The 26,133-nt window shown below is 39.4% G+C and overlaps 1 protein-coding gene across 1 annotated transcript in view; it reads left to right on the forward strand.

The window, feature by feature from the left end:
- Nucleotides 1-15,956, forward strand: part of LOC124775512 (protein FAM98A-like) — a 61,031-nt gene extending 45,075 nt beyond the window's left edge. Inside the window, exons 8-9 of the mRNA XM_047250345.1 lie at nucleotides 15,478-15,756; nucleotides 15,916-15,956. Coding sequence (XP_047106301.1) covers nucleotides 15,478-15,756; nucleotides 15,916-15,956 — 320 coding nt within the window. The remainder of the gene's footprint in view (nucleotides 1-15,477; nucleotides 15,757-15,915) is intronic.
- The last annotated feature ends 10,177 nt before the right edge of the window (nucleotides 15,957-26,133 follow it).

The following is a 26,133-nucleotide window of genomic DNA, read 5'->3' on the forward strand; positions in this document are numbered from 1 at the left end:
GAGCTGCTGTTTCATTTGTCTTTGTATCATCCATTTATCTGGTTCTCTCTCTGTCTCAAACTGTCTTTAATTATCTGGGAAATTTTTGAAATACTTACACCATTTTATGATTATGTATAATTCTGATATTGTGTTGCACAGAAAAGTATCTTTTGCAAGATAGGTTTGTTTTTTGTTTGAACAGTTGCTACTATTTCTTTACCAGTAGCTGAGTACACCGTTTTTCTTTTTTCATACTTTCTAAATAAATGATGGCATGTGGACAATCATTACTGAAATAAGTCCAAGCTATACTTTTTTACCTAAGTCATGTGCATATTTTCGTGCTATCAAAACCAAATCTCTCTTATGTAAAAAAAAACTTATATTATGAAAAGTTAATTCTTATGTTCCTTGTGTTCTATTGCCTGTTGCAAATTTTTTTCCTTTCTTTTCTTGACGTAAGTCATGACAAACAGCTACAGTTTCTACCCAGTGGACAACTGTCCCACTGATCACTATTAGAACAGAAGTCCTTGTCTAACATGTGTTCTTAGTTTTACCATAAGGGTTCACATCACTTTTCCTCGTTATGTGTGAGAAATCATGATTCACTCATTAAATAAATGCATGGAGTAGCTGCTGTTGGAATCTCAAGAAATGCTAGTTTGAGTTGATGTATTTTCTATATGTTACATAAGTGGAGAAACACTTTAATAAAAGTCACTTTCATACTACTGCTACCATAGCACTGGTGTAACATTTCTCCACTTTCACACTTGTCTCTCTGGTTCATTGTCTTTCCACTACTGCCAGTACAGCCAGATTGTTTGTGTTGTTTTACATTTGTTAGTGATCACTGAAAATATTTTCAGTAATTCGGTTAGGAGCAGTTGGATTACCCACCATACAGCCTTGATTTCACACCTTCTGACTACCACTTGTTCTTGAATTTGAAGTGTCATTTTGAAGGAGGACACTTCGACAGCAGTGATGATGCAAAAAAATGGTATTCAGCAGTGGCAGTCTTCATTGGTGGCATCTTTCTCTGTAAAGGGCTTAGAAAAGTTGGTTTCCACTTCGACAAATATCTAAACAATGGTGACAACTATGCAGAAAAATGGTTTACGAAGTACTCGTTCTTGTTAAAAAAAAAAAAAAAAAAAAAAAAAAAAAAAAAAAGTTTGAAAAAATGTTTTAGAGTTTTTTCCAAAACAGTAATTACTTTCCCCAGGCATCCCTCATATATTACACATATTTTGCAATATCCATCTCTTCCACAGTAATAAGCCATTAATAAAACCTATGCAGAAAGGTCAGAGTGTGGAATTTGAGCCACTTACACATACAAAGTAAGTCCATGTAGCACGTTTCGTAGAAAACAATGTGCACAAAAATTTTAAGTTTGTAATTTTAGCACATCATGGTGACCTATTTAGTTATCAACTCTCACGCACGACCACCTCTGACAAAGAGAGTACTTTTCTAAATTTTTATTCATGTAAGACAGTTGCATTGATGCATCTCATTGCCTAAAACTGGGAAAATGATAACAATGTTGTTGTTCCAGCAGTGGCACCCTTCACTCCAAAGACTGGTTTGATGCAGCTCTTAATACTGGTCTGTGCTATGAAAGTGTATTCACCTTTGCATAACTGTAGCAACTGATATCCAATTGAATGTGCTTACTGTACTCAAACCTTGGTCTCCCCCTTCAGTTGTTACCCCTACCCCTCTCACATTTCTTCCATTACCATACTGATGATTCCTTGATTGGTCTGTATGACCTGTCAACTGATTCCTTTTTCTAGTTAATATGTGCCACAAATTTCTGTTCTCCAGTTGAGTTCAGAGTCTTCATTAGAAATGTGATCTCCCCATCAGACCTTAAACATTCTTCTGTAGCACTACACTTCAGAAGCATCTATTCTCTTCTTGTCTGAATGATCCTGTCACTTTTGTACAAGGATACACTCCATACAAATATCTTTGGAAAATAGTTATAAATGCTTAAATATTTACACAGTGTTAACAAATTTCTCTTTTTTTCAGAAATACTTTTCTTGGCAGTGCCAGTCTCCATTTTATATGCTCTTTTCTTTGACAACAAGAGGGATTTTGCTGCACAAATTCCAACACTCAGACTATTTCTAATTCTATCAGCATCACCTGATTTAATTTTACTGTATTCCATTACCCTCACTTTGCTTTTGTTTGTGTTAATCTTGTAACCACTTTTCAAGATATTACCTATCCCACTCAACAGTTCTTCCAAGTCCTTTACCATCTCCGACAGAATTAAAATATCATTAGTGAACATCACAGTTTTTATTTTTATGAAACAAAAGACACATGACTGTTGCAAATAAAATAAAATCAAAGAAACAATATGCTTCAAGGTATATTAGATACAACAAAGTATAGAGTAATAATTTTACAAATTCATAATCATATCCCTTGCTTTCCTGTATTTCTGCCCAACTTCCCCCATAGTGAGACAGATTTTTGCCCAAAATCAGTGACATCAGGCCTCAAGCAGAGCAAGCAGTTTTAATTGTCAGTGGAGTGTAGCAGATGAAGGCAATTGTGCTGTTGTGCATTGAAATCATGCAGAAACATCTTCTCTGGACCATTCGAGAAGATTGGATTGGAGGGTGCCTTTGCAAGGTTTATCCTTTGAGGCTCAAGATAGCATAGTACTAATTACCTCACTCAGACAGGTGCATTGACACACAGGATTGTATTGAGTGTATTGGGTTGCCCATTGTATCTGCAAGTTTATTACATAAAATTTAATAATGAAACAATATCCATTGCTAACAAGTATTATTACAGGCCTTTCATTACCTTCCATTGTTTTGCCAGGCAGTACTGCTGACTGAAGGCACCACATACTTAGAGATCATGAATCTGACTGATTTGAGTCACTTTGGATTAGTGCATTAGTGTTGACACTTACCTGTAAGTAATTGTAGTTAAAGCAATTGTATGGCTCAGACTTCTCCTTCAAGAAGTGTGTGATCTCCTCCTAATGTGAAATATGTGAGTATTTTGCAGCTCCAGTCATTCCATTTTTGTCTGTTTATGACATACCAGTGCAGAATGTAGTAATTTATGTTGTGAATATTGAAACTTAATGGTTTCCAGTCCAGGTACTAGGAATGCTTATTAAAATTAACTTTGTACTCGCCCATTGCTTTGGATCTAGGTCGTGACAGATGTAACTCACATGCTATCTGGTGATATATCTAACTTTTCTTTTGGCTATTAGTTACTGGAAAAAACCTCTTTCCTTAGTAATGTGTGGTCACAAAGTAAATTTGGTATGCTGTGTGTGTGACACCTAATTTCTAAACAGATTTGAGCGTTTCAGAACTAAGCAATATTTTTAATATGATGAAGAAGAGTGTTAGCTGGTATCATTGGTTCTAAATACACTTTAATTTCTTAATGGTTAACTGTGATGCAATTAAGTGCAACACACAGTAGTTTTTCGTAACAGGTTTTACATACAGTGCGTATGTGGAGTTCAAATTTGCTGCACATCCCCATTTTGTGCCTGTAAGCATCTTTAGGGTGTTTTTACAATCGTAAAGTGTTTGCAGGTTTTTTATTTTTAGTTTATATTTTTCGATGGTATGAAAATGAAAAATTGCCAGTTTAAATTGCTGTCTGATCTGCATTTCATTTCTGTAAGTACTTACTAAAACTTCACACTTTCGTTTTGTATTCATTGTCCTACAGCCTTCATGTAGTTGATAAATATTATTATTTGGTATAGAGCCCAATTTTTCCGGGCAGGTATCGAACTACACACTTGTTGTTAGTGGTCTTGTATTTTATTTTTTTAGCCTCATAGAAATTTTGCAGATGTTACCAGGATAACACTAGAATTATTCCTGTTTTTCTTAGGACCACAGATTTTGAATGTCATAAGCGGGAAAATGTACTACTGAAAATACCTACATTGGTAATAATTCGATTTTTTTGGTGGTTAAAATGCAGAACTAGCCCTTTAACTGACATGGATGTTGATACACGTCCCACTACGCAATTCCCTGGGTGCTGTGGACATGTACATGTGTTCCACTTGGGTTTCACTACCATGCTATGGATGTTTGTATGCTTCGTGAGCTGCTGGCCTGTCACTGCTGCAGACATTTTACTTCTATACCTCAGTAAATAAAAAAAACAACTTTCAAGTATGTATTGCACAATTTATGTGCCTCATTTCATTCTATCATTTGCCAAAAACCTTGTTTCAATAACTTGAATCATTTGTGAAATTTACAATTTATGACCACAATTCGCGATGCGCAAGCATGTGAATGGGCGTGTCGCCTGCTATCGTATATCGGATATAAACCCAAGTACTTGAGAATAATTTGAGATTTAGTTCTGCTCTCAATTTTAAATAAAATTTCAATATCTTAACTTCATTTCATTCACTGCAGTTTATGAGCCAAAATCAACCATACACAGTTTCTGCAGTGTGTTTTTATCTCTGCAAACTCTTTAAAATTCATACAGTGTTTTACTTAATTTGATGCAGGTCAGTAAGGATGACACTCAATGAATAGAAATTCAGCTCTTTATCAAGCACATCTGTAAGATGTGCAAAAATAAAAGTTTTTGGCCAAATGTATTATAAGAATCGGATTGTAAGTATTTCATGTCAACCAGAATGCTGTCTCATACACATGCACCAGTCTTCGCGACCAGTACAGCCATAACAAAAGACGCCATCAGCTTGGAATGCAGAACATGTCTGTCGCAGTGAAAGGGTTTAAGGGGATTGTGTTTGAAGTAATATGTAATACCATAATGTCTCAGTTGCTGGCATGCTATCTCAGTAAATTATAATTCAAAATGTGCCTTTTCAAGATCATATTCAGAATATAACACGCAGAAACACTCAAAATTTCATCTTATTAAACAAGAAGCAAAAATATTGGTGACATCGGCTAAATCAATATGTCAGAAATGTACACTTCTGCCATCAGCCAGTTAGAATATAGGGAAGTCACGTGACACAAAAGCATAACCTGTAGCATCCAAAAATATGTACTTTATATGTTATCTAGAAAAAATAAAAATACCCTAAAACTACAATTTTTATTACATTTCTGAGAACAAATGAGTGTTGTTCATTTAGCATCTCTCCATTAATGAATCACTACTGTTAGTATGACAATATTATGAAAAGGATAGTTGCTAATCACCATGTAGCAGATATGTCGAGTCGAGATAAGCACAACAAAAAAAACTAAGCAGTTGAACAATGGAGACTCCATGTACAATTGTAAGAAAGACTAAGTAGTCTTTTTGTTGTGCTTATCTGCGACTAAGCAGCTCCGCTATATAGTGAGTAGCAATTATGCTTTACATAATGCTGTCATTATTCCATCCCGATTTTTCATTGTTTGATTTTACGTAACTACTATTAGTATATTGTACATCTTGTTAATCTAACTACACTGTGACACACCCTAGAAGATAAGGTAGTCAGTGTTTCTTCTTGCCGCGTTATTTGCTGCCATTTTTTGGCTGCAGTTACTTTGTTTTCTGGCATGATGTCTTTATTAAGTGTCTCATGAAAGCCATCTTTCCTGAAACAGTTTGAGATTGTGCTTTTGTGTGTGGGATGCCAGGCACTTCTTACAAAATGGATGGCATCCAAGTTTATAACCTTCACCATCTTAGTATGAAGACAGGCCAGCCTCTCATACAAGAATCTTCCTGCATTTTTATTTCATGCATTTTGTAATACCTTGGTCAAGTGACTTGTACAGGTGAGATGAAAAAACACTTCTCGTATATTGCATAGATGGCCAGCTGCTGTGGCCGAGCAGTTCTAGGTGCCTCAGTCCGGAACCATGCTGCTGCTGCGGTCGCAGATTCGAATCCTGCCTTGGGCATGGATGTGTGTTAGGTTTAAGTAGTTCTAAGTCTAGGGGACTGATGACCTCAGATGTTAAGTCCCATAGTGCTTAGAGCCATTCGAACCATTTTATTGCATAGATGCAACATGTCTTCGGGATGCACTGCACAGTGGTGTAAAAAAAAGGTGTGTTTCCGGTTTCTAATGCCCAATCTTGCATCAGAGACATGCAAGAATTGTTTAAATATAGTTGTTGTTATCCATGCATTCACATTTGGTGTATATTTACATGGAAATATCTGCACATACCTTCAGCAGCATGGACTTTTCGCCTTTCCAATTACTTCTGGCACAAATTTTTCTGTTCCACTTTCATAACTACATAGTAAAACAGTTAGCCTCCTTTTACTAAATTTTCCACCATGGCATTTTTCTCCCCCCAACTCAAGAGTTTTGTCAGGAAAAAGGTGAAAACATAAGCCTGTTCCTCTGCATTAAAACCATCGTTGGGGCTATACTTTTCTATGATGGAAGAGTGTTTTTCCATAACTGAACAGTGTTGGTGTTCACACTTTCAGCCTCACTTTGAACACATTTATACACCAAATTGTCTGTTACTGAACCTTTTGATCCAACTGTTGGGTGCTTCGAAATCTGCAAGTCCCAACTTTTGTGCCAAGTATATTGCTTTGGTGCAATTCTCAGTACCATCAGTTGGAATGTTCAAAGCTAGACCTTGTTTCATGCACTTTATTAGCACGTTTTCCAGTTCTGTAAACTGTCACACACTTGCTTTCATTTGCCATTTCCCCCCCCCCCCCCCCCCCTCCAATATGGTACTTCAATTTACTTGCTCTTTACTGTATTTGATGGTGTTGGAAGAATGTCCAGTTTTCATGCAGTGTTAACACACTTCATGTGTGAATTTTTGTACACTCCCTGAATAATGTTCCAATTTTCTTTGTTTATTAACTGTCTGTCTTTTCACCCATGATGTGCTGGTGTACTGTATAACACAAAAAACAGTCACAGGCTGGAAGTCAAACACTCAACAGAAACAAAGGAGCCCAGTGACTGAATTACTTGCTGTTCAGTGTGTTTGGCAGCTACAGAAGTCTGAAGTTGTCAGAGGTACTGCTAACTTATACAAAGTACTTCCGCACATCATTTCTAGAGAAACAAATTATCTGTATTACTTGCAATGTTGCTGGCATTGAATGACACTTTCTCTCTGGGCATTTCCACCCAATGCAGCTGCAGATGCCCTACTCCCACCATTCTCTCAACTATCTGTGTCAAAAGTTGCAGTGGCCTAACAGTACTAATACTGTCAAATTTGAACACACTAAGCAGGGAGGAACAATACACAAATGAGTCAGTTAAACATGTAATTAATACAGTTAACAAGATTCCACTGTAATATAATTTCAAGAGCAATTGTCTACATGGACAATTTACCATATTTAAAGTTGCGTAAAATGTTCAATGTGGGTTTCCCAGTACAAATTCAATTAAGCTGTATATTAGTTATGACAATATCTGCTTGCATCTTTCAGAATTGCTCATTTTGTAAGTAATATCTGTAGAGACTAGAAGATCAAGATTATTTCTTTTAACATTATAACCAAGAAAAATGGAGGTGTCTCGGTTTTAAATTTATTTTTTGCATGTGCTGCTTAATTTTAAAGAGCTTCTCCAGAGGAAATTGTGGTTTAGTATGCATGTGGTGAAGTTAGAGATACTGTCATTCTGCTTTGATGAGTGGTGTCTCTATCAGTACTAGTTTTAAAATTAAGGTCAGGTTGACAGACTAATGTACAGCTGAGCCCAAGGTCTTAGGTTATGTTGGAAGATTATGGTTTGATGGTAAGTTGACAAAGGCAACATATCTGTGATGATAGCATTTAATTTTTTTATACATTGCACATTTTGTAGTTACAGATACGTTCCCAATGGAAACCTCCATATTCCCAGTGTAGTCTGATAATTTTAAATATGTTTGAAGTCATTAAATAACAGAAATGTCCTTGACCCAAAATCTCCTTAGTTTGATAGTAGTCCCTATACTTTGATAATACATTACGCACAATTGTATGACATCCTCCTGAATGTGATTGCCTTGTTGATAGCATCACTAATTAAGTTGAGGGGTTGGATTATATTCTTTACTGTTTTGTTATAGTGTTAATAAGTTTTTGAGGAGCCAGTTGACAACAATTACACTATTATTACTGGCGTGTATATCAAGATTTTGTTTGTATGGTGGCGGAGTGTAGCATGCAAATCTGTTGAATTATTGATTTTGAACATAGCTTTAATAATTTTGAAAACATGTAGAAACTTTTCTCTAGCATCAACAATAATTTACGTAGTTATTTATCTGTTTTTATCACGCAGATACAGGGTGATTATAACTGAACTTTCACTGCTTGACCAGTTGTCGGCAGAAAACTATTCACCTTATCTGTACTAAACTTCATTGGAATGATTGTGCACTATAGAATTTGCATTGATAGTAGTGTTAGCGTCATGACTTGCCATTAGTTGCCAGTAGTGGTGCAGTGATATGTGGTTGAATCACAAGCATCAGTGTGTATTACAGTTGCAGTGAGTCATCAGGGGTCTGGACAAGGTGAGCAGGGTTCTACTCGTAAAGCTGTTTTATCAGAACAACAGCAATAGTGCTGCTGCTCTTCATGAGTATCGCTGCATTAAAGGAGTGTGGAAATGTCCTCTTTCCACACGGGCTGATGGCCAATTGTGCCTCCAGGTGTTGAAGTTACTATTGCCATGGCTGAGAATGCTGCATGCGGTGCACGATCTTCAGGCTGTGTCACAACAGCTGAATGTTCCGTAGTCACCGTTTGAAAAGTGCTGCAAAATTTGTGAAACGGTATCTCTAGTGCTATTCCAGGCCGTCATGAATGCAGATGTTCATCACATTCAGCAAAACGTTTGTAACCTAGGATGTAAAGACAGTTGGCAATTAACAATTGTTACCCTCTCATATGAAAATTAGTGTGTCTTTCTTTCAATGATTTATTTGTTATTTCCCTTCCACATGTCTCTACAAATGTTTCCAAAAAGTTTCATTGTCCCATGATACTTTCTGTGGGAGCCCTCTAAGCAGCAGAAGTTTAATTATAATCATCCTGTAGTTTGTGAGACCAGGGAACTTTCATTATTATTTTTTTTTAATTTTTTTTTATGTCTTATCAGTTAAAGATGTGTATTCTTAATAATTTGTTTATATGCTCCTGGTAATGGTAGTCTTATTAATCATAATTTTTGGTAGACCATGTAGCCATCCAATAGACATCTCTGACATGCAAGAGAGAACAGTACCTTAATTTAGAATTCAACTTTCACAAGGCATTGACGGGGCTGCCTTTCTAGATACCTAAACTGCAATGTGTTGCTGTTTGGACTTGTCACTACTTTAACACTAATTTCTAAGCTCAAGTCAGCAATAAATAGCCACGAAATCAATTCTTCCACAGCTAACAGTGACTAGTTTGTGTGAACTGTGCAATTGTAGCTAACTGTTTAAGTGATGAATATTTCTTCTCAACCGTTCAAATTGACTTCTCACAAATAGGGTGTAATTTTTCTATGGTAGCTGATGACCTCCTTTAACATCTGCACAAGTTTTAACATAGAAACTGTGCTTTTCTTTTGCGATAATATATTGCAAAGAATATTCATATCTTACTATATACAAGTCTGAAATAAAAGTAAAAATGTTTCTAAAGTGTGGTCCATTTTCTGTTCTTCACAAGTCTGCAACAATTTCCATTGAATTACTGAACTGCAATGGTTGTTTTAGATATTTACTGTAATTTATTGAAACTGCTTGCAGGATTCAATTAATCCCGCTGTGTTTGTTGGAGGGGTGGGAGGTGTTGAACACTCTTAAGTTTTTTAGTTAATTTTCTCCCTGAATGAAAATTTCAGTTGTATAGGTTTGATCTGTAGTGGAAGATGTTATGCGAAATATGTCAGTTATCTGACATTTTTATTTTTCTCAGTAACATTAATATGCTGTTATTGCTAATATTACTTTTCACTAAATTTTGTATTACCTGGCAATAGTGCACTTTGTATGATTTTTTTAGATTGATCATTGCATTGCAATCGTATTGAAAAAGTCCCAATTTTGAACCATTTCCGTTGTATTAAACTGTAATAAATGAAAAGGAAAAAATGTGGTGTTTGGTGGAACAAACATCAAAACAGTATTTGCGAAACATGATTCAAAATCAGTGAAGCTTGCGATAAGGCAAAAATCAATCAACCAAATAATGTAAGAATGATGAGAATTCCTGGATGGAAAAATACCTAAAATAAAGAAAGGCAACCACTCACCCATAGCACATAGTCTGTGTGGTTGTGTGAATGTATGGTTTGTTAGAAAAGAGCAAGAGCTTGAAAGTTAGTGCGAACAATATTTTATATTATTCATATCTATGCACTGCACATCAGTTTGTTTATAAATGAGTGGTTGCCTTACCCTTGTTTTAACTACGTAAGCCATATACAAACGAAAATGACTTTAATGAGAATAGGAAACTGTATGAAATTCATACGGTTGTTATAAGATCCACCATGACAGCTTTTTTAAATTTTATTTGTCACTACAGGTTGAGCGAAGGCTCATTCTCAGGTATTAAATGTGATCAAATTTGGAAAATAACAAAAAGCAGCCCTGGCAGTTCTTATTACAACAGTATATGTTTCATACATTTTGATGAGGCTGTGGAACAGAATACACAAGAAATATTCAAGACTAGAATATTGTGCTTCTTCAAATGTGTTTTCTGTGCTATTTTTGAATTGGAATCACTTCGCCCTGTAACTACAAACTGATTACTATGTAAAGAAAAGAATTCTCTATTGGAATTTCATTCACAATCAAGAAATAAAAACAAAGACCCTTTTCCTGATATAGAATTCAGATTAAGTTTTGAAATATCATGTTTCTCAGATTTAAATATCAACAATAAGTAGATTTGATTTTGTCCTATTTCCCCTGTAACAAAATTGGCACCACTGCATTCACCTCTCCTTATCAGTTTATCATTGCTGAAGTGTTTGACAGGTTTTGTCTTCTCCTTCTTACATTGTTTTTAAAGACCCTTCAACATAAGCAAATGTTTTGTCTCAGTAGTAACAGAATGCAGGCACAAGGAATGTTGTATTGTTGCTACTAGGGTAGCAGAGTACGTGTGGCGTGCACACGGGGGTTTTTTAGGTTAGAGGGACCCCCCCTTGGGCGAAACGATAAAATACCTGACGGCTTACCAGAGAGGGCATTATCATCGTTGATAAAGAACGTCCGTCCTCAGAGACCAAAAACAGGAAAAGTTAACGTAATATTGGTAAACTGCAGGAGTATCCAGGGCAAGGTTCCTGAATTAGTATCTCTTATTGAAGGAAATAGTGCGCATATAGTATTAGGAACGGAAAGTTGGTTAAAACCGGAAGTGAACAGTAACGAAATCCTAGACACAGAATGGAATATATACCGCAAGGATAGGATAAACGCCAATGGTGGAGGAGTATTTATAGCAGTAAAGAATTCAATAATATCCAGTGAAGTTATTAGTGAATGCGAATGTGAAATAATCTGGGTTAAGTTAAGTATCAAAGGTGGGTCAGATATGATAGTCGGATGCTTCTATAGACCACCTGCATCAGCAACCGTAGTAGTTGAGCGCCTCAGAGAGAACCTGCAGAACATCGTGAAGAAGTTTCGTGATCATACTATTGTAATAGGGGGAGACTTCAATCTACCAGGTATAAAATGGGATAGTCACACAATCAGAACTGGAGCCAGGGACAGAGACTCTTGTGACATTATCCTGACTGCCTTGTCCGAGAATTACTTCGAGCAGATAGTTAGAGAACCAACTCGTGAAGCTAACGTTTTAGACCTCATAGCAACAAATAGACCGGAACTTTTCGACTCCGTGAATGTAGAAGAGGGTATCAGTGATCATAAGTCAGTGGTTGCATCAATGACTACAAGTGTAATAAGAAATGCCAAGAAAGGAAGGAAAATATATTTGCTTAACAAGAGTGATAGGGCACAAATCGCAGAATATCTGAGTGACCACCATCAAACGTTCATTTCTGAGGAAGAGGATGTGGAACAAAAATGGAAAAAATTCAGAAACATCGTCCAGCACGCCTTAGATAAGTTCGTACCGACTAAGGTCCAAAGCGAGGGGAAAGATCCACCGTGGTATAACAATCATGTACGAAAGGTACTACGGAAACAAAGAAAGCTTCATCATAGGTTTAAGAGTAGTCGAATCATAGCTGATAAGGAAAAGCTGAACGAAGTGAAAAAGAGCGTAAAGAGAGCAATGAGAGAAGCATTCAAGGAATTCGAACATAAAACATTGGCAAACAATCTAAACAAGAACCCTAAAAAGTTTTGGTCATATGTAAAATTGGTAAGCGGATCTAAATCCCCTATTCAGTCACTCGTTGACCACGATGGCACCGAAACAGAGGACGACCGAAGAAAGGCAGAAATACTGAATTCAGTGTTCCGAAACTGTTTCACTGCGGAAAATCGTAACACGGTCCCTGACTTCAGCCGTCGCACGGACGCCAAAATGGAAAATATTGAAATAAACGATATCGGAATTGAAAAACCACTGCTATCACTTAGTAGCGGAAAAGCATCCGGACCAGACGAGATACCCTTAAGATTCTACAGTGATTATGCTAAAGAACTTGCCCCCTTTCTATCAGCAATTTATCGTAGATCGCTGGAAGAACGTAAAGTACCTAGCGACTGGAAGAAAGCGCAGGTCGTTCCAATTTTAAAGAAGGGTCATAAATCAGATGCGAATAATTATAGGCCTATTTCGCTTACGTCAATCTGTTGTAGAATAATGGAACATGTTTTGTGTTCTCGTATTATGACGTTCTTAGATAATACAAATCTCCTTCATCATAACCAACATGGATTCCGCAAACAGAGATCATGTGAAACTCAGCTCGCCCTATTTGCCCAAGAAATTCACAGTGCCGTAGACACTGGCGAGCAGATTGATGCCGTATTCCTGGACTTCAGGAAGGCATTTGATACGGTTCCGCACTTACGTTTAGTGAAAAAAATACGAGCTTACGGAATATCGGACCAGGTTTGTGATTGGATTCAGGATTTCCTAGAAGAAAGAACACAACATGTCATTCTTAACGGTTCAAAATCTGCAGATGTAGAGGTAATTTCGGGAGTACCGCAAGGAAGCGTGATAGGACCTTTATTGTTTACAATATACATAAATGACTTAGTTGACAACATCGGTAGCTCCGTGAGGCTATTTGCAGATGACGCGGTTGTCTACAAGAAAGTAGCAACATCAGAAGACTCGTACGTACTCCAGGAAGACCTGCAGAGGATTAATGCATGGTGCGACAGCTGGCAGCTTTCCCTAAACGTAGATAAATGTAATATAATGCGCATACATAGGGGCAGAAATCCATTCCAGTACGATTATGCCATAGGTGGTAAATCATTGGAAGCGGTAACGACCGTAAAATACTTAGGAGTTACTATCCGGAGCGATCTGAAGTGGAATGATCACATAAAACAAATAGTGGGAAAAGCAGGCGCCAGGTTGAGATTCATAGGAAGAATTCTAAGAAAATGTGACTCATCGATGAAAGAAGTAGCTTACAAAACGCTTGTTCGTCCGATTCTTGAGTATTGCTCATCAGTATGGGACCCTTACCACGTTGGATTAATAGAAGAGATAGACATGATCCAGCGAAAAGCAGCGCGATTCGTCATGGGGACATTTAGTCAGCGCGAGAGCGTTACGGAGATGCTGAACAAGCTCCAGTGGCGGACACTTCAAGAAAGGCGTTACGCAATACGGAGAGGTTTATTATCGAAATTACGAGAGAGCACATTCCGGGAAGAGATGGGCAACATATTACTACCGCCCACATATATCTCGCGTAATGATCACAACGAAAAGATCCGAGAAATTAGAGCAAATACGGTGACTTACAAGCAGTCGTTCTTGCCACGCACAATTCGTGAATGGAACAGGGAAGGGGGGATCAGATAGTGGTACAATAAGTACCCTCCGCCACACACCGTAAGGTGGCTCGCGGAGTATAGATGTAGATGTAGATGTAGATGTAGATGTAGATGTAGATGTAATCTTTAGTCCGAAGACTGGTTCAATGCAGCTCTCCATGCTCTCCATCCTGTGAAAATTTCTTTATCTTTGCATAAGTTTTGCAACTTCCATCCATTTGAACCTGCTTACTGTATTCATACCTAGCTCTCCCTCAACAGTTCACTTCTCCCCCTCCCCCCCCCCCCTTCCCTCCCCCCCTCCCCTCCCTCAGTTGCCAGACTGATTATTCCTTGATGCCTCGGGAAGTGTCTAAGCAAGTGACCTCTTTTTCTTTTTGTATACTCAATTTGGGCTGTAAATTTTGTTTTTTCTCCAATTCAGTTCTGTACATCCTCATACATTATTCATTCATGCCACCTGATCTTTAACATTAATAATAGAGTTTATTAATGACTAAAGCAAAATTCGTTGTAGATGTTCTTGACGAACTTCAAATGGTAAATTGTCCACCCTCGTGAGGAGTGGAGGAATAGGAAGAGTGTTGTCCAAACAGTTCAAAACATCTATATTTATTTGCCCGGGAAAATATTACTTGCAAATCCATCAAGCAATATTTAAAAGGTAGTAAGCACTGCCTTTTTACTTTATCCTTTCTATCTTGTTTCATAGTGCCAAACAATATAAAAAATTATTTTTCTCATTAAATAAATCCAACTTTTTCGCTGTGGAAACGGTTTATCATTAACAACATGTATCTATTTATGTTGTTACTCATGCATAGTGTAGGCTTTCCCTTTGTCCAGGTATTGTAAAATGTAAATACTTTTTTGCTTTCAAATATTTTGTCTCCGTTTGGGAGAACACAAAAATTCCAGACACTTGGGCGACCTTTGCAATCTGTGGAGAAAACAAAGCATAAAACAACATAAAAATTAACGAGGCACAAAAATACAAAATCTATTACTGTAATAGGAGAGAGCTTGGTGAGTAGTAGTTAACTTTTGATGTTAACGAATGATGCCATCATGTCGTTTCTGCCCATGTATTGGCTGCTGCATACTTAGTGTTTGATAACTCCACATGGTCAGCTGATCATTGGTGCCACTGACCCAGTCGCACACATAAAACAGGCTTGAAATGATTGGTGATATTTTGGCTCACAAGAATAACTATTATTTCCTTCCTTGGAAGCAGCACAGAATAGGTTGAGGAATGTCAAAGAAAGAAGGGCAGGTCACTCGGACCTCAGGATGAGAGGGACTCGCGTGGTGTCTGTCTATTCAATCTTCCCCAGTGTATCCCTCTCACCTCCCCAAGGAAAGAAATAATAGTTTCAAAAGGTACGATAGTGTCATGTACTTTTATATTTGTGTCAACAGTACTAAAAATTTTGCTTACTGATGTACTGGCAAGTAATTTTGCCCCACAATTTTATAGTTTCCTCCAGTTGATTTTCCTAAATACAAAAGATTAAAAATCCCAATTAAAAACTTAAATGTTTTCAATTTTTAGGTGGCGGAGGCCGAGGTGGTTTTGGGGGTGGAGGTGGCGGTGGGAGGGGAGGAGGTGGTGGCGGTGACAGAGGTGGTAGAGTACAAGGTGGTTGGAACACAGGCAATGCAGGTGGTGGCCGTGGTGGTGGCGGCGGAGGCGGTGGCTACCAAGGTGGTGGCGGCGGAGGTGGTGGCTACCAAGGCGGCGGTGGTTACCAAGGTGGTGGTTACCAAGGTGGTGGTGGTTATCAGGGAGGGGGTGGATACCAGGGGGGCGGAGGTGGTTATCAGGGAGGAGGTGGTTACCAGGGGGGAGGAGGTGGTGGAAGAGGGAGAGGAGGACGTGGAGGTGGTTGGAGTCGAGGTGGTGGAGGAAGGCAAGATGGCTACCGATAACATTTTTGGCTCATCATGCATTTACTGTTGGAAAAATGATTGTTCTATATTTTACCTGTAGTCATCTGCCTCATCCTGAAAACAATGTGCTTGCTATTGTGATGTAATCAGCATCTAAGTACTTAAGTTATGTACATTATGCATATTGTTAACTGACATTGAAAAGCATATGTGAATTTGTTTTCTGGTTAACAACCTGTTGAGTAGAATGCTAAGCTTGCTCACACAATGGGTTCATTTTTTTTTAATGTTTCACATTAATGTATTTTCCATTTGAATGTATTAGTTTATTTAAAAAAAAGTAATGTCTCAGTTGTGTAGCATGATGTATCTGCTCTATTTGTGTATTAAATTATTTAGCATTATTTTGAACCCTCACATGCTTGTTAATGCAAAGACATAATCAAAATATGTTTAGCCTCCGTGTTTGTAGCAAGTAATTAATTTATTTATAAATGGAAATACATTCTAAAATCATTGTCAAAGTTGATCTGAGAACTTTATAAATTCAAGGCAGTTAATGAATGACAGTTGAATTTTGTGTTTTCTATTGTATTCATGACAGAACTATTTAATTCTTCATATTTATAAGCAATGAAAATTGTAGTAACTTTACTTCTGCATTAAATATTTATATATGTGAAACTGTCTGCAGAGCAAAATATTTGCTCCTGATCAAATGGAGTGTGTACTTTATGTTCGTGTTGAAACCTTAGCAGCTAGTAACACTATATATTGTATTGAATATTGTAAAAAAAAAAAAAAAAAAAAAAAATAGTGATGTGAAGCATGTGTTTGATAAATGTTGAGTAATTGTAACATAATTTGTGATTTAATACAGTTGTGACTGTGTGTGCATGTGCAAATTAACTTAATCTAGTTCCCGTAGCAGTCTTCCAGCATTCATTTTGTGAGCATTCTACATATGTATGTTAAATTATTCCACACAGCTCAGATTGCGTGCATTATTTCTGTTTGTGCTTATTTGTGCAGTGAATTTTCTTTTGAAATGCCAGATATATGGTCTAATGGAAAAAAGGTGCGCGACATGAGTGAGGATTATGGCATATCAGTCACTAAGATATGCAGTACTAGTTCAATTATTTTATTTACTCTTGTGCATCTCGGTGGAAACTTTGTTTCCAAAGTATTTTTAAAGAACACAAGTAATAAAAGACAAAATAAACATGTGCAACTGATTTATTAATAAAATGAGCATCATTGTACAATCATTGTAATAGTGATTTCAGTATAATAATGTAAGTGCTGTCCTATATTTATTATAACCTTTGAGAACCTTTCCTTTACTGACAATGTAATGTCACTTTTCCCCCTGTGAGAGAAAGGGTATTCTCTCGTACTAATGTGCATTGTAAAATTCAGAACAATTGTATTCAAGGAAAAATATTAGTAATGTATGTGTGTGCATATCTTTAATAATTAAGACACAGAAAATGGCTTTCTCAGCACCTGAATGTCCACTAGTCTGCCGTTTATAGCTTCGACTGATAGTTGTGTGCGAGAGTATGATCTAGGAAGAGTCATTGAGGTGACATAGACCATAATAATAAAAAAGTTTTATCAAAATAAAGTAATTAATTAAATGCTACGTTATGAAAATGTGTGAATATTTGCAATACATGTTTCTTCTGTCTTAAGAAATTTGACATTGATTCGGTATATACTGACCCGGAGCATTGCTGTCTGCAGCAACAGTTCAGAAAATCAGTTTTCTAGTTATTACTTCATGTACACCGAAGATGATACTGTGAAAGTAGGTTTTCTGTCAAGGAAGCTGTTTTTGTGTGCTTGCATGGTTTAATTTTAAATTTTTTGCTTGTTTTTGTATTAGAGAGGGTGGTGTCAGATTTTAATATCTGCATAGTGTAGAGTTTCCCACTGTGTAGAGCATTTGTCGTTTGTTCTGAAAGGATAGTTAGTATTGATCACAACAGTTGGCCACTAGCCTCCATTCGAGTACCAAGTCACATATTTAGCTTTCTCTGTTTGTTTTCATAGTTTAATTCTTAAGAAAATATCAGTAGAATGTATAAGGTGTGCCATGCGGGATTAGCCGAGCGGTCTAAGGCGCTGCAGTCATGGACTGTGCGGCTGCTCCTGGCGGAGGTTCGAGTCCTCCCTCAGGCATGGGTGTGTGCGTTTGTCCTTTGGATAATTTAGGTGAATAGTGTGTAAGCTTAGGGACTGATGACCTTAGCGGTTAAGTCCCATAACAGTTCACACACATTTGAACATATTTTTTGTATAAGGTGTATGCATGCTGTGTGCGGCCGCAGGAGGAACTGGCCACAGTATGTGAGGAGCTGAAGATGCTTATGCCCATGGTCAGTCGCCAGTCTGCTGACTGCTGCCTCATGGGGAGCAGTAGCAGAGCATCTGGCACATTGTATGGGACACCTCAGGTGTCGCTTGTTTCGCCCATTGGCTCTGCTGCCTAGGCAACTTGCAGTGTATCTGTCACAAAGGGTCCTCGCTCACTGCAGGGAGAGTGGATGGTTGTAATGTGTTTGCATTGCTGAAGTCAGTGTGGAAGATGGACATCTGCCCTTGCCCATTCACAGGCTGAATGGGGACACCTTCAGCCCCTTCCAAGCAGGTACAACAGTGGGAGGGGGGTTACTGGTTATCAGAAGGTCCAGTGGTAGCATGTTGTGGAGCCCTTTAGGGAAGTGGTGTTGGGGACTGAAAGAAATCCAATGGGCACTCAGAATGTCTGCCAGGGGGGCCTCATCCAAAATGTGGAGGAGCTTCTACCTGTGGCTGTCAAGCATGAAGGATGCAATCGTCAGCTTATGGAAGCACCAGTGATGTCTGTACCTTTGGTTCTGAGGCCATCCTCAGTTCATACAGTCAGCTTGCAGAAGTGGTGAGACTGCTGGCCTCATAAGCAGAGCTTACAGTTTGCAGCAGCATTCTTAGAATTGATGAGGGATCTTCAGTTTGGAGCTGAGCAGAACGTCTCACTCAAAGGCTCTGTTGATTCTGTGATGGTCTTGGCTGCAGATTTCCCCCCCTAGGGGGCTCATCTCTCTCTTGTGAGTATGTCCTTGGCCATCCTGGGGCCCCAGCCCTTGCAGTGCTACTTCCCTTTTCCATGCTACAGGTCCATCTGTCTGTCATTATTTTTTCTTGGTGCTTGGATCTGGTTTGTGATTTTGGACACTTTTTCTTCTCTTCTGGCATTCAACAGCTTTTCATTCAGAACTATATGGTCCTCTTGTTGGGTTTGACTTGGGATCCTTTTCAAAATGTCACAGAACTGCTTATCATGGAGGGAAGGTCACCCAGTTCTACATATATTCCACCTTTTGTGCCTCTCTCTCTCTCTCTCTCTCTCTCTCTCTCTTCTCTCTCTTCTCTCTCTCTCTCTCTCTCTCTGCACCCTTCCTTTCTTGCATAGGTACTATGTCCAAAACCGTACACGTAACAATTATCTTGTTGGATGGTCATCAAGTACTTGCATAGTGGTGGCCCCCCAACCAAGCAGAGATTGCACTGATAGTGCCCAAGCTGGAAACCCCACAGCAAGCCAAGGAGGATGTGCACATCATGACTGAGGCACGGGGACTCCAGGTAATGGTTTACTGGCCAGGTAACAGTTGCCGTGGCTGGGTGGTGCCAATGAGGAGAGCCCTCATGGTACCATGGTGGAAGATTCACGCGTGAAGCTAATTAAACTTTCTTCTGCTGGTGGCTGCAAGACTCCAGCAGTCTCATATGATGGGGAAAATTATTATAATGTAGAGAGATATGACCCGACATCGTGTCCTTCCCTGGCTACGCCTTGGGAAGAGGAATGGGCCGGACTTTTGGAAGTAAGATGCTTCACTCGATACTTAGTATGTACTCAGACTGATGAGGATACTCTTCCTGCGACAAAACCATTATATTTTGTCACAAACATTAAAGACAAATTTGAGGAAATTGAGTCTCTTGGGAAAGATGTTCATTATTAATTAAAACTTCCTTTGCTGCCCAATCCATAGCTCTTAAGACATGGAACTGTCTAGTGCATAAAAGTACAGTTAACGTTGATGAGAAAGGTATGACGATAGTACATTACTCAGCAGCACCTGTCAATTGATAAAGTTTTTTCTTTTACACAAACACCGTGCAGGATATAACAATAGGTACTGCATCTTGCTGGATCGCACAAAGTGCCGTCCAAGAATTTTCTTTTATGTAAAATTTAATGGAGACGGGTTGCTCCTCTAACTCTGCCATATCGAAATTCACAAACTGTGCGACAACATTCTACTCAATACAGCTGTGAACAATAACAGACATACAACAGTGAAACTTCTGGCATTTAAACATTAAACACAGATGTGTGCAGTGATGCCAACTGCATTTTGCTCCAACACACCATTGGTGTGAAATTACAAATGTCCCTGAATTTTTTGAACAGACTTCGTATGTACAGTCTTAGACATAAAAAGTGGGCGCCACAGAGACTAAGTCCGAGTCGTACACTTAAGGTGGCCAATGAAACTGACCGCCCCTGACAACTCCGAAGTTCGGCTATCTGCACAATCTGGAAGATGCGGAAGTGTTAGGAGGAAGTGTTGTCTCCTTCGGTGTTGTTCTCGGACTGGGTGAGCTCGTGGTCTAGTGGTAATCGTCGTGCATTCTAAACTTGTAGTCGCATGTCCGCGTCCAGTGTACTTCTTTTTTAAACCACATGTCGGTCTAAAGTTATGAGTCTGATTGAACATGGAAGATAATACGCTTAACATTCTACCCACCAGCAATAACAAGAATTCCACAAACAATTCCGCGGGACAGCTCGTGGCTGCGTCGCGATCATAAGAGCTTACGCTCGAGCGTTTCCTCGCGCTGCAGCGGCCACCGGCCAGACGCCACCCGCAGCCTGAAATCCGGCGCCGCCAAAGTGAACGCGGCGCGACGCTGTCAGTGTATGTATCAACTGTCATTTTCGAATTTGAAGTTCTAATTATCATCTTGCAGTTAAGCATTGGATTTTGCATACTTGAAAATCATACACTACAGTTAAGCATTGTAAAATTGAGTCGCATGTGGAAAAAGGTGTAACATCTGCGACACAACGTTTACTTTTGGTATAAAAGAGGGTTGAACGCAGAGGAGGCAGCTAGAAAGATTTGAACTGTGTTTGGAGCGAGTGCTTTTGGGAAAACACGCCAAAGACCGTTCTGGAATGAATGATTTTCCACATTAAGGAAGTCTCGACTACTGATATATGTGTTAGATTACCATTTTACCATGATGCGACATTTGCATTCAACAGGCAAATTTCAGAAGTCTGGTGTAGGAATACTGCATGCTCCAATTCGAAACAACAAAAATCAACGGAGTGACTATTATTGAACGTCATCAGGTCGCGTTCCTATGCAGTACTGTTACTGGTGACGTGTTGTGATGCCTTTATCGTTAACTTCCTAAGAAGAAATGAAAGGATGAGCACCACCAAAAGACGTAAACTCGAGCAAAGAGTAGTGTGAACATAATATTTTACATTTGATAGTTCCAAAAGTGTGTTTTTGGCTACGAATTCTGCCCCAAGGGGTGTGTGCTACACAGCTGGAATTTGTTGCGAACAACATCCAGGAGAATGATAGGAAAGTCGTCTCTCAGGCACTTGAATCGATAGGAAAGTCCTCTCTCAAGCACTTGTCCCTCTCGTCATACATTCGTAAAATTTTACCTTTCCCGCTCTTGATCGATCAACCGTCGAGGCCATTCATTTCTAGATGAAAATACTCTTAAAACTACTCTGGTTTAATGACATCGTTAGAACCAGTGTAATTCTACGGGAGTAGAATTTGTAAACAACTTTAGCATTGTCAGATTGTTTTAGATAATGTGAAAGAAAATTCTGCTGCTGATTAATTTCTCTTTGATGATTACTGTTGCGTTTAGTAAACTATTGGAAAATGCAATTAAAATATTCACTGTACTAATACAAATCAAATTCAGCTTACTACAGAAACATCACGACAGCAGTCTATCTTAATAAAGCGTTAAATGTCAGTAAGATGATTGAGCCTATTTTAACAGGAATTAGTAGGATATTACCGACTTTTGACTTCGTAAAGATTTGTATTTACGTCATTTCCTGTATCATTCGCAAGTATTATGAAAATGTGGCATTTCACAGATAAATTATGTATTCACAAAGCCGGCCAGGGTGGCCGAGCGGTTCTAGGCGCTACAGTCTGGAACCGCGCGACCGCTACGTCGCAGGTTCGAACCCTGCCTCGGGCATGGATGTGTGTGATGTCCTTAGGTTAGTTAGGTTTAAGTAGTTCTAAGTTCTAGGGGACTCATGACCTTGGAAGTTAAGTCCCATAGTGCTCAGAGCCATTTGAACCATTAGTATTCACAACAACAAAAAAATATGTCGGACGAAACAAAAGTGACATTATGAATTTGGCAGTAGCGTACGGTTTTCGCTCCGACACCATTGGTTACTGAAAGTAGCAAGGCGAATTTTGCTAGAGCGTTGTCTTATGATTCCCTTATTGCGTTTCTATTTGCCTGCTTGTAGCTCGGCTACAAAAGAATTAAAATTCTGGCTTTCAGCGAGTCTCGAAAGGCGAACGAAAGCAGCTTGCACCTGGCAGCCAAGCATGTTAGCTGGGAACTGATTTTTTCCTAAAGTGGAAAGATATCCTTTTGTGGTTGAATTGTTGGCAGATGTCAGTCTGACGTGTGCCGTTGGTCTAAGCGTTTCGGCGTGCTGAATTTGTACCAATGATTTTTCTATACGTTTTTTTGTCCCAAATAGAGAGTTGAAGTCTCCCATTAGTATTATCACGTCATCTTGGTGAATTTTGCTCATAGTATTTTCGAGTGTGTTCCAGAATTTTTCGACATTTCCGGTGTTTTTCTTATTTTCGATGTTGGCGGGGCCATGTGCATTGATGAGTGTATATTTTTTACTGGGGCTCTGAATGAGCATAGTCATAAACCGACTGTTGATGGGTGTGATTTCTTTGACAGAGTTGATGACAGATCTGCGTTCGAGAAATGCAATGCCGAAAATTGGTACGCTTTTCGCTACCTTTTGTTGCATTTTGCTCTTGAAGATACAATGGTTTCCGTAATGCAAGGATTCATTGTCAATTAGTCGTGGTTCTTGAAGAGCAAGGATGAGAATTTTTTGTCGGTCGATTTCTTTTGTGAGATTATTTAGTTTTCGTGTTTGGGTCAATGTATCGATGTTTAGTTTTCAAATGCATGTTTTCTGTTGTAGGGAAATTTACCAGATATCTTCGATATTCTCTGCCGTGTTGACCTGGACCACGGCCGCCTGTATTAGAGGCCGTAGCGTGAGCAGCTAGGCCGAGACTGAAGTTTAGATTTCGTCGATTGCAGACGACGTGTCAGATATAAATACACAATCACTTTCTTTTTTGTAGATTTGGTCCCTATAAGTAACACAGTAACCTAGAAAAGCTAATTTCTCGCAGTATTACGCCGACTTTATGTCGGAATTACGCATTTTATTCTCGTTTCCTTGCAACGATGAACTTTACAATAACTCACATGTGCTTCATAGCAGTATATTATGACGTTTCGTACCCGAGATTTGGAAATACAAGTTCAGCAAACAATTTTGTGAGATGCCTACTAACATTATTTGCAGACTTGCAATTATTTCAGTCTGTTATTTGAAATATATTATCATGTTCCTTCCTATATAAATGACAAACTAATATAAGAGTTTCTGACAGCTGCAACATATCTTTCACGCCTTTATATACGAGGGTGGCATAATAACAATATTTTTAACGAGCGTTTTTGTGTGTATTATTCATTAGTAGGTTAGATTTTTTTTAATCACAGGTCATACACAATCTACACATCTTTCTGAGTCAGAATGGACTGGGGACCTTGCTGTAGGATTTGCATAAGAAGCATGACTGAAATTTATCAATGCATTAAAGTTTATTTCATAGTGGCCACCTCCTCCTTGCCAGTACTAATAAGAGCATTTAAGGACTGAGGTTATGAGTAAGAAAAAAGTTTCATAATTTTGTGTCAAAAGTTATGTAATGTTTTTAATTTTCTATTAACTTCCTCCTTCTTGGAACATATTAAATGATCATTTTGGAGTTTGGTGTAATTATTTAACAAAAGTTACACATAATGGAAACGAGCTTTTTGTAGATATCAGTAAGTGGCCTTCCACAGAGACATGAATCTGTTAGGGAATCAGTAGGGAATCTGAACACTGAGATGTAACCCTCTTCCTTGCTGGATTTGTAGTTGCTGTTGCAACCAGGAACACATTTTTCTGGCATCTGCAAATAGAATGATGCATTAATTGCAAACATCTTAAATCAACATACTATTATGTAAAAATAGCAAATGAGAATTTGGGTGGACTGGTTTTTTCTACTGCTTGGACATCACGAAACACAGGTCTACAAATAGAATCAAATGTGTAGAAATATTCACAATATTAACACAAAATCACTTAGGAGAAGATTCTGATACTAAACTTATGAATTCAAAACTTTATTTTCAAATTATATCTAGAATATAGTAGAACTTTTGTTGCAGTTGTATAGATGAAAGTCGATCACGTAGCACACTTGCACATATACATGTAAAAACGCTACAAACTTCACGGAATTGTATACTTACATTGTGTTATATCTTCGACTGTAGTCACGACTACTTGCTATAATTTTTGCAGCGTCCGGTATAGCATAATTACACTGTAATGTCGGATAAAACAGACACCGCGAAAGTACGTAAACAACTGCTTCCGTTTGCTACCTTATAGCCACAGCCATACGGTAGGCCTTAACGTAACGTTGCCACATTTCAGTCCTCCGGCCTCTAATACAGGCGGCCGTGCCTGGACTCCCCAGAATCCGAAAATTCAACTGCCGCCTATCGCAAGCCGGGTTGCGTACCACCAAGGATAAAGTTGACTTTGCTTGCACAGTTCATGTTTGTTTGTGTTTCATTGGTTTGGCCTGGGTGATTGCAGGACCGGACAGGACAGGACCAGAGGGTGTTGAAGCTTTGGAAGTAAATACACTCCTGGAAACTGAAATAAGAACACCGTGAATTCATTGTCCCAGGAAGGGGAAACTTTATTGACACATTCCTGGGGTCAGATACATCACATGATCACACTGACAGAACCACAGGCACATAGACACAGGCAACAGAGCATGCACAATGTCGGCACTAGTACAGTGTATATCCACCTTTCGCAGCAATGCAGGCTGCTATTCTCCCATGGAGACGATCCTAGAGATGCTGGATGTAGTCCTGTGGAACGGCTTGCCATGCCATTTCCACCTGGTGCCTCAGTTGGACCAGCGTTCGTGCTGGATGTGCAGACCGCGTGAGACGACGCTTCATCCAGTCCCAAACATGCTCAATGGGGGACAGATCCGGAGATCTTGCTGGCCAGGGTAGTTGACTTACACCTTCTAGAGCACGTTGGGTGGCACGGGATACATGCGGACGTGCATTGTCCTGTTGGAACAGCAAGTTCCCTTGCCGGTCTAGGAATGGTAGAATGATGGGTTCGATGACGGTTTGGATGTACCGTGCACTATTCAGTGTCCCCTCGACGATCACCAGTGGTGTACGGCCAGTGTAGGAGATCGCTCCCCACACCATGATGCCGGGTGTTGGCCCTGTGTGCCTCGGTCGTATGCAGTCCTGATTGTGGCGCTCACCTGCACGGCGCCAAACACGCATAAGACCATCATTGGCACCAAGGCAGAAGCGACTCTCATCGCTGAAGACGACACGTCTCCATTCGTCCCTCCATTCACGCCTGTCGCGACACCACTGGAGGCGGGCTGCACGATGTTGGGGCGTGAGCGGAAGACGGCCTAACGGTGTGCGGGACCGTAGCCCAGCTTCATGGAGACGGTTGCGAATGGTCCTCGCCGATACCCCAGGAGCAACAGTGTCCCTAATTTGCTGGGAAGTGGCGGTGCGGTCCCCTACGGCACTGCGTAGGATCCTACGGCCTTGGCGTGCATCCGTGCGTCGCTGCGGTCCGGTCCCAGGTCGACGGGCACGTGCACCTTCCGCCGACCACTGGCGACAACATCGATGTACTGTGGAGACCTCACGCCCCACGTGTTGAGCAATTCGGCGGTACGTCCACCCGGCCTCCCGCATGCCCACTATATGCCCTCGCTCAAAGTCCGTCAACTGCACATACGGTTCACGTCCACACTGTCGCGGCATGCTACCAGTGTTAAAGACTGCGATGGAGCTCTGTATGCCACGGCAAACT

Source organism: Schistocerca piceifrons, chromosome 2 (assembly GCF_021461385.2).
Source record: "Schistocerca piceifrons isolate TAMUIC-IGC-003096 chromosome 2, iqSchPice1.1, whole genome shotgun sequence".
Classification (NCBI taxonomy): Eukaryota; Metazoa; Arthropoda; class Insecta; order Orthoptera; family Acrididae; genus Schistocerca; species Schistocerca piceifrons.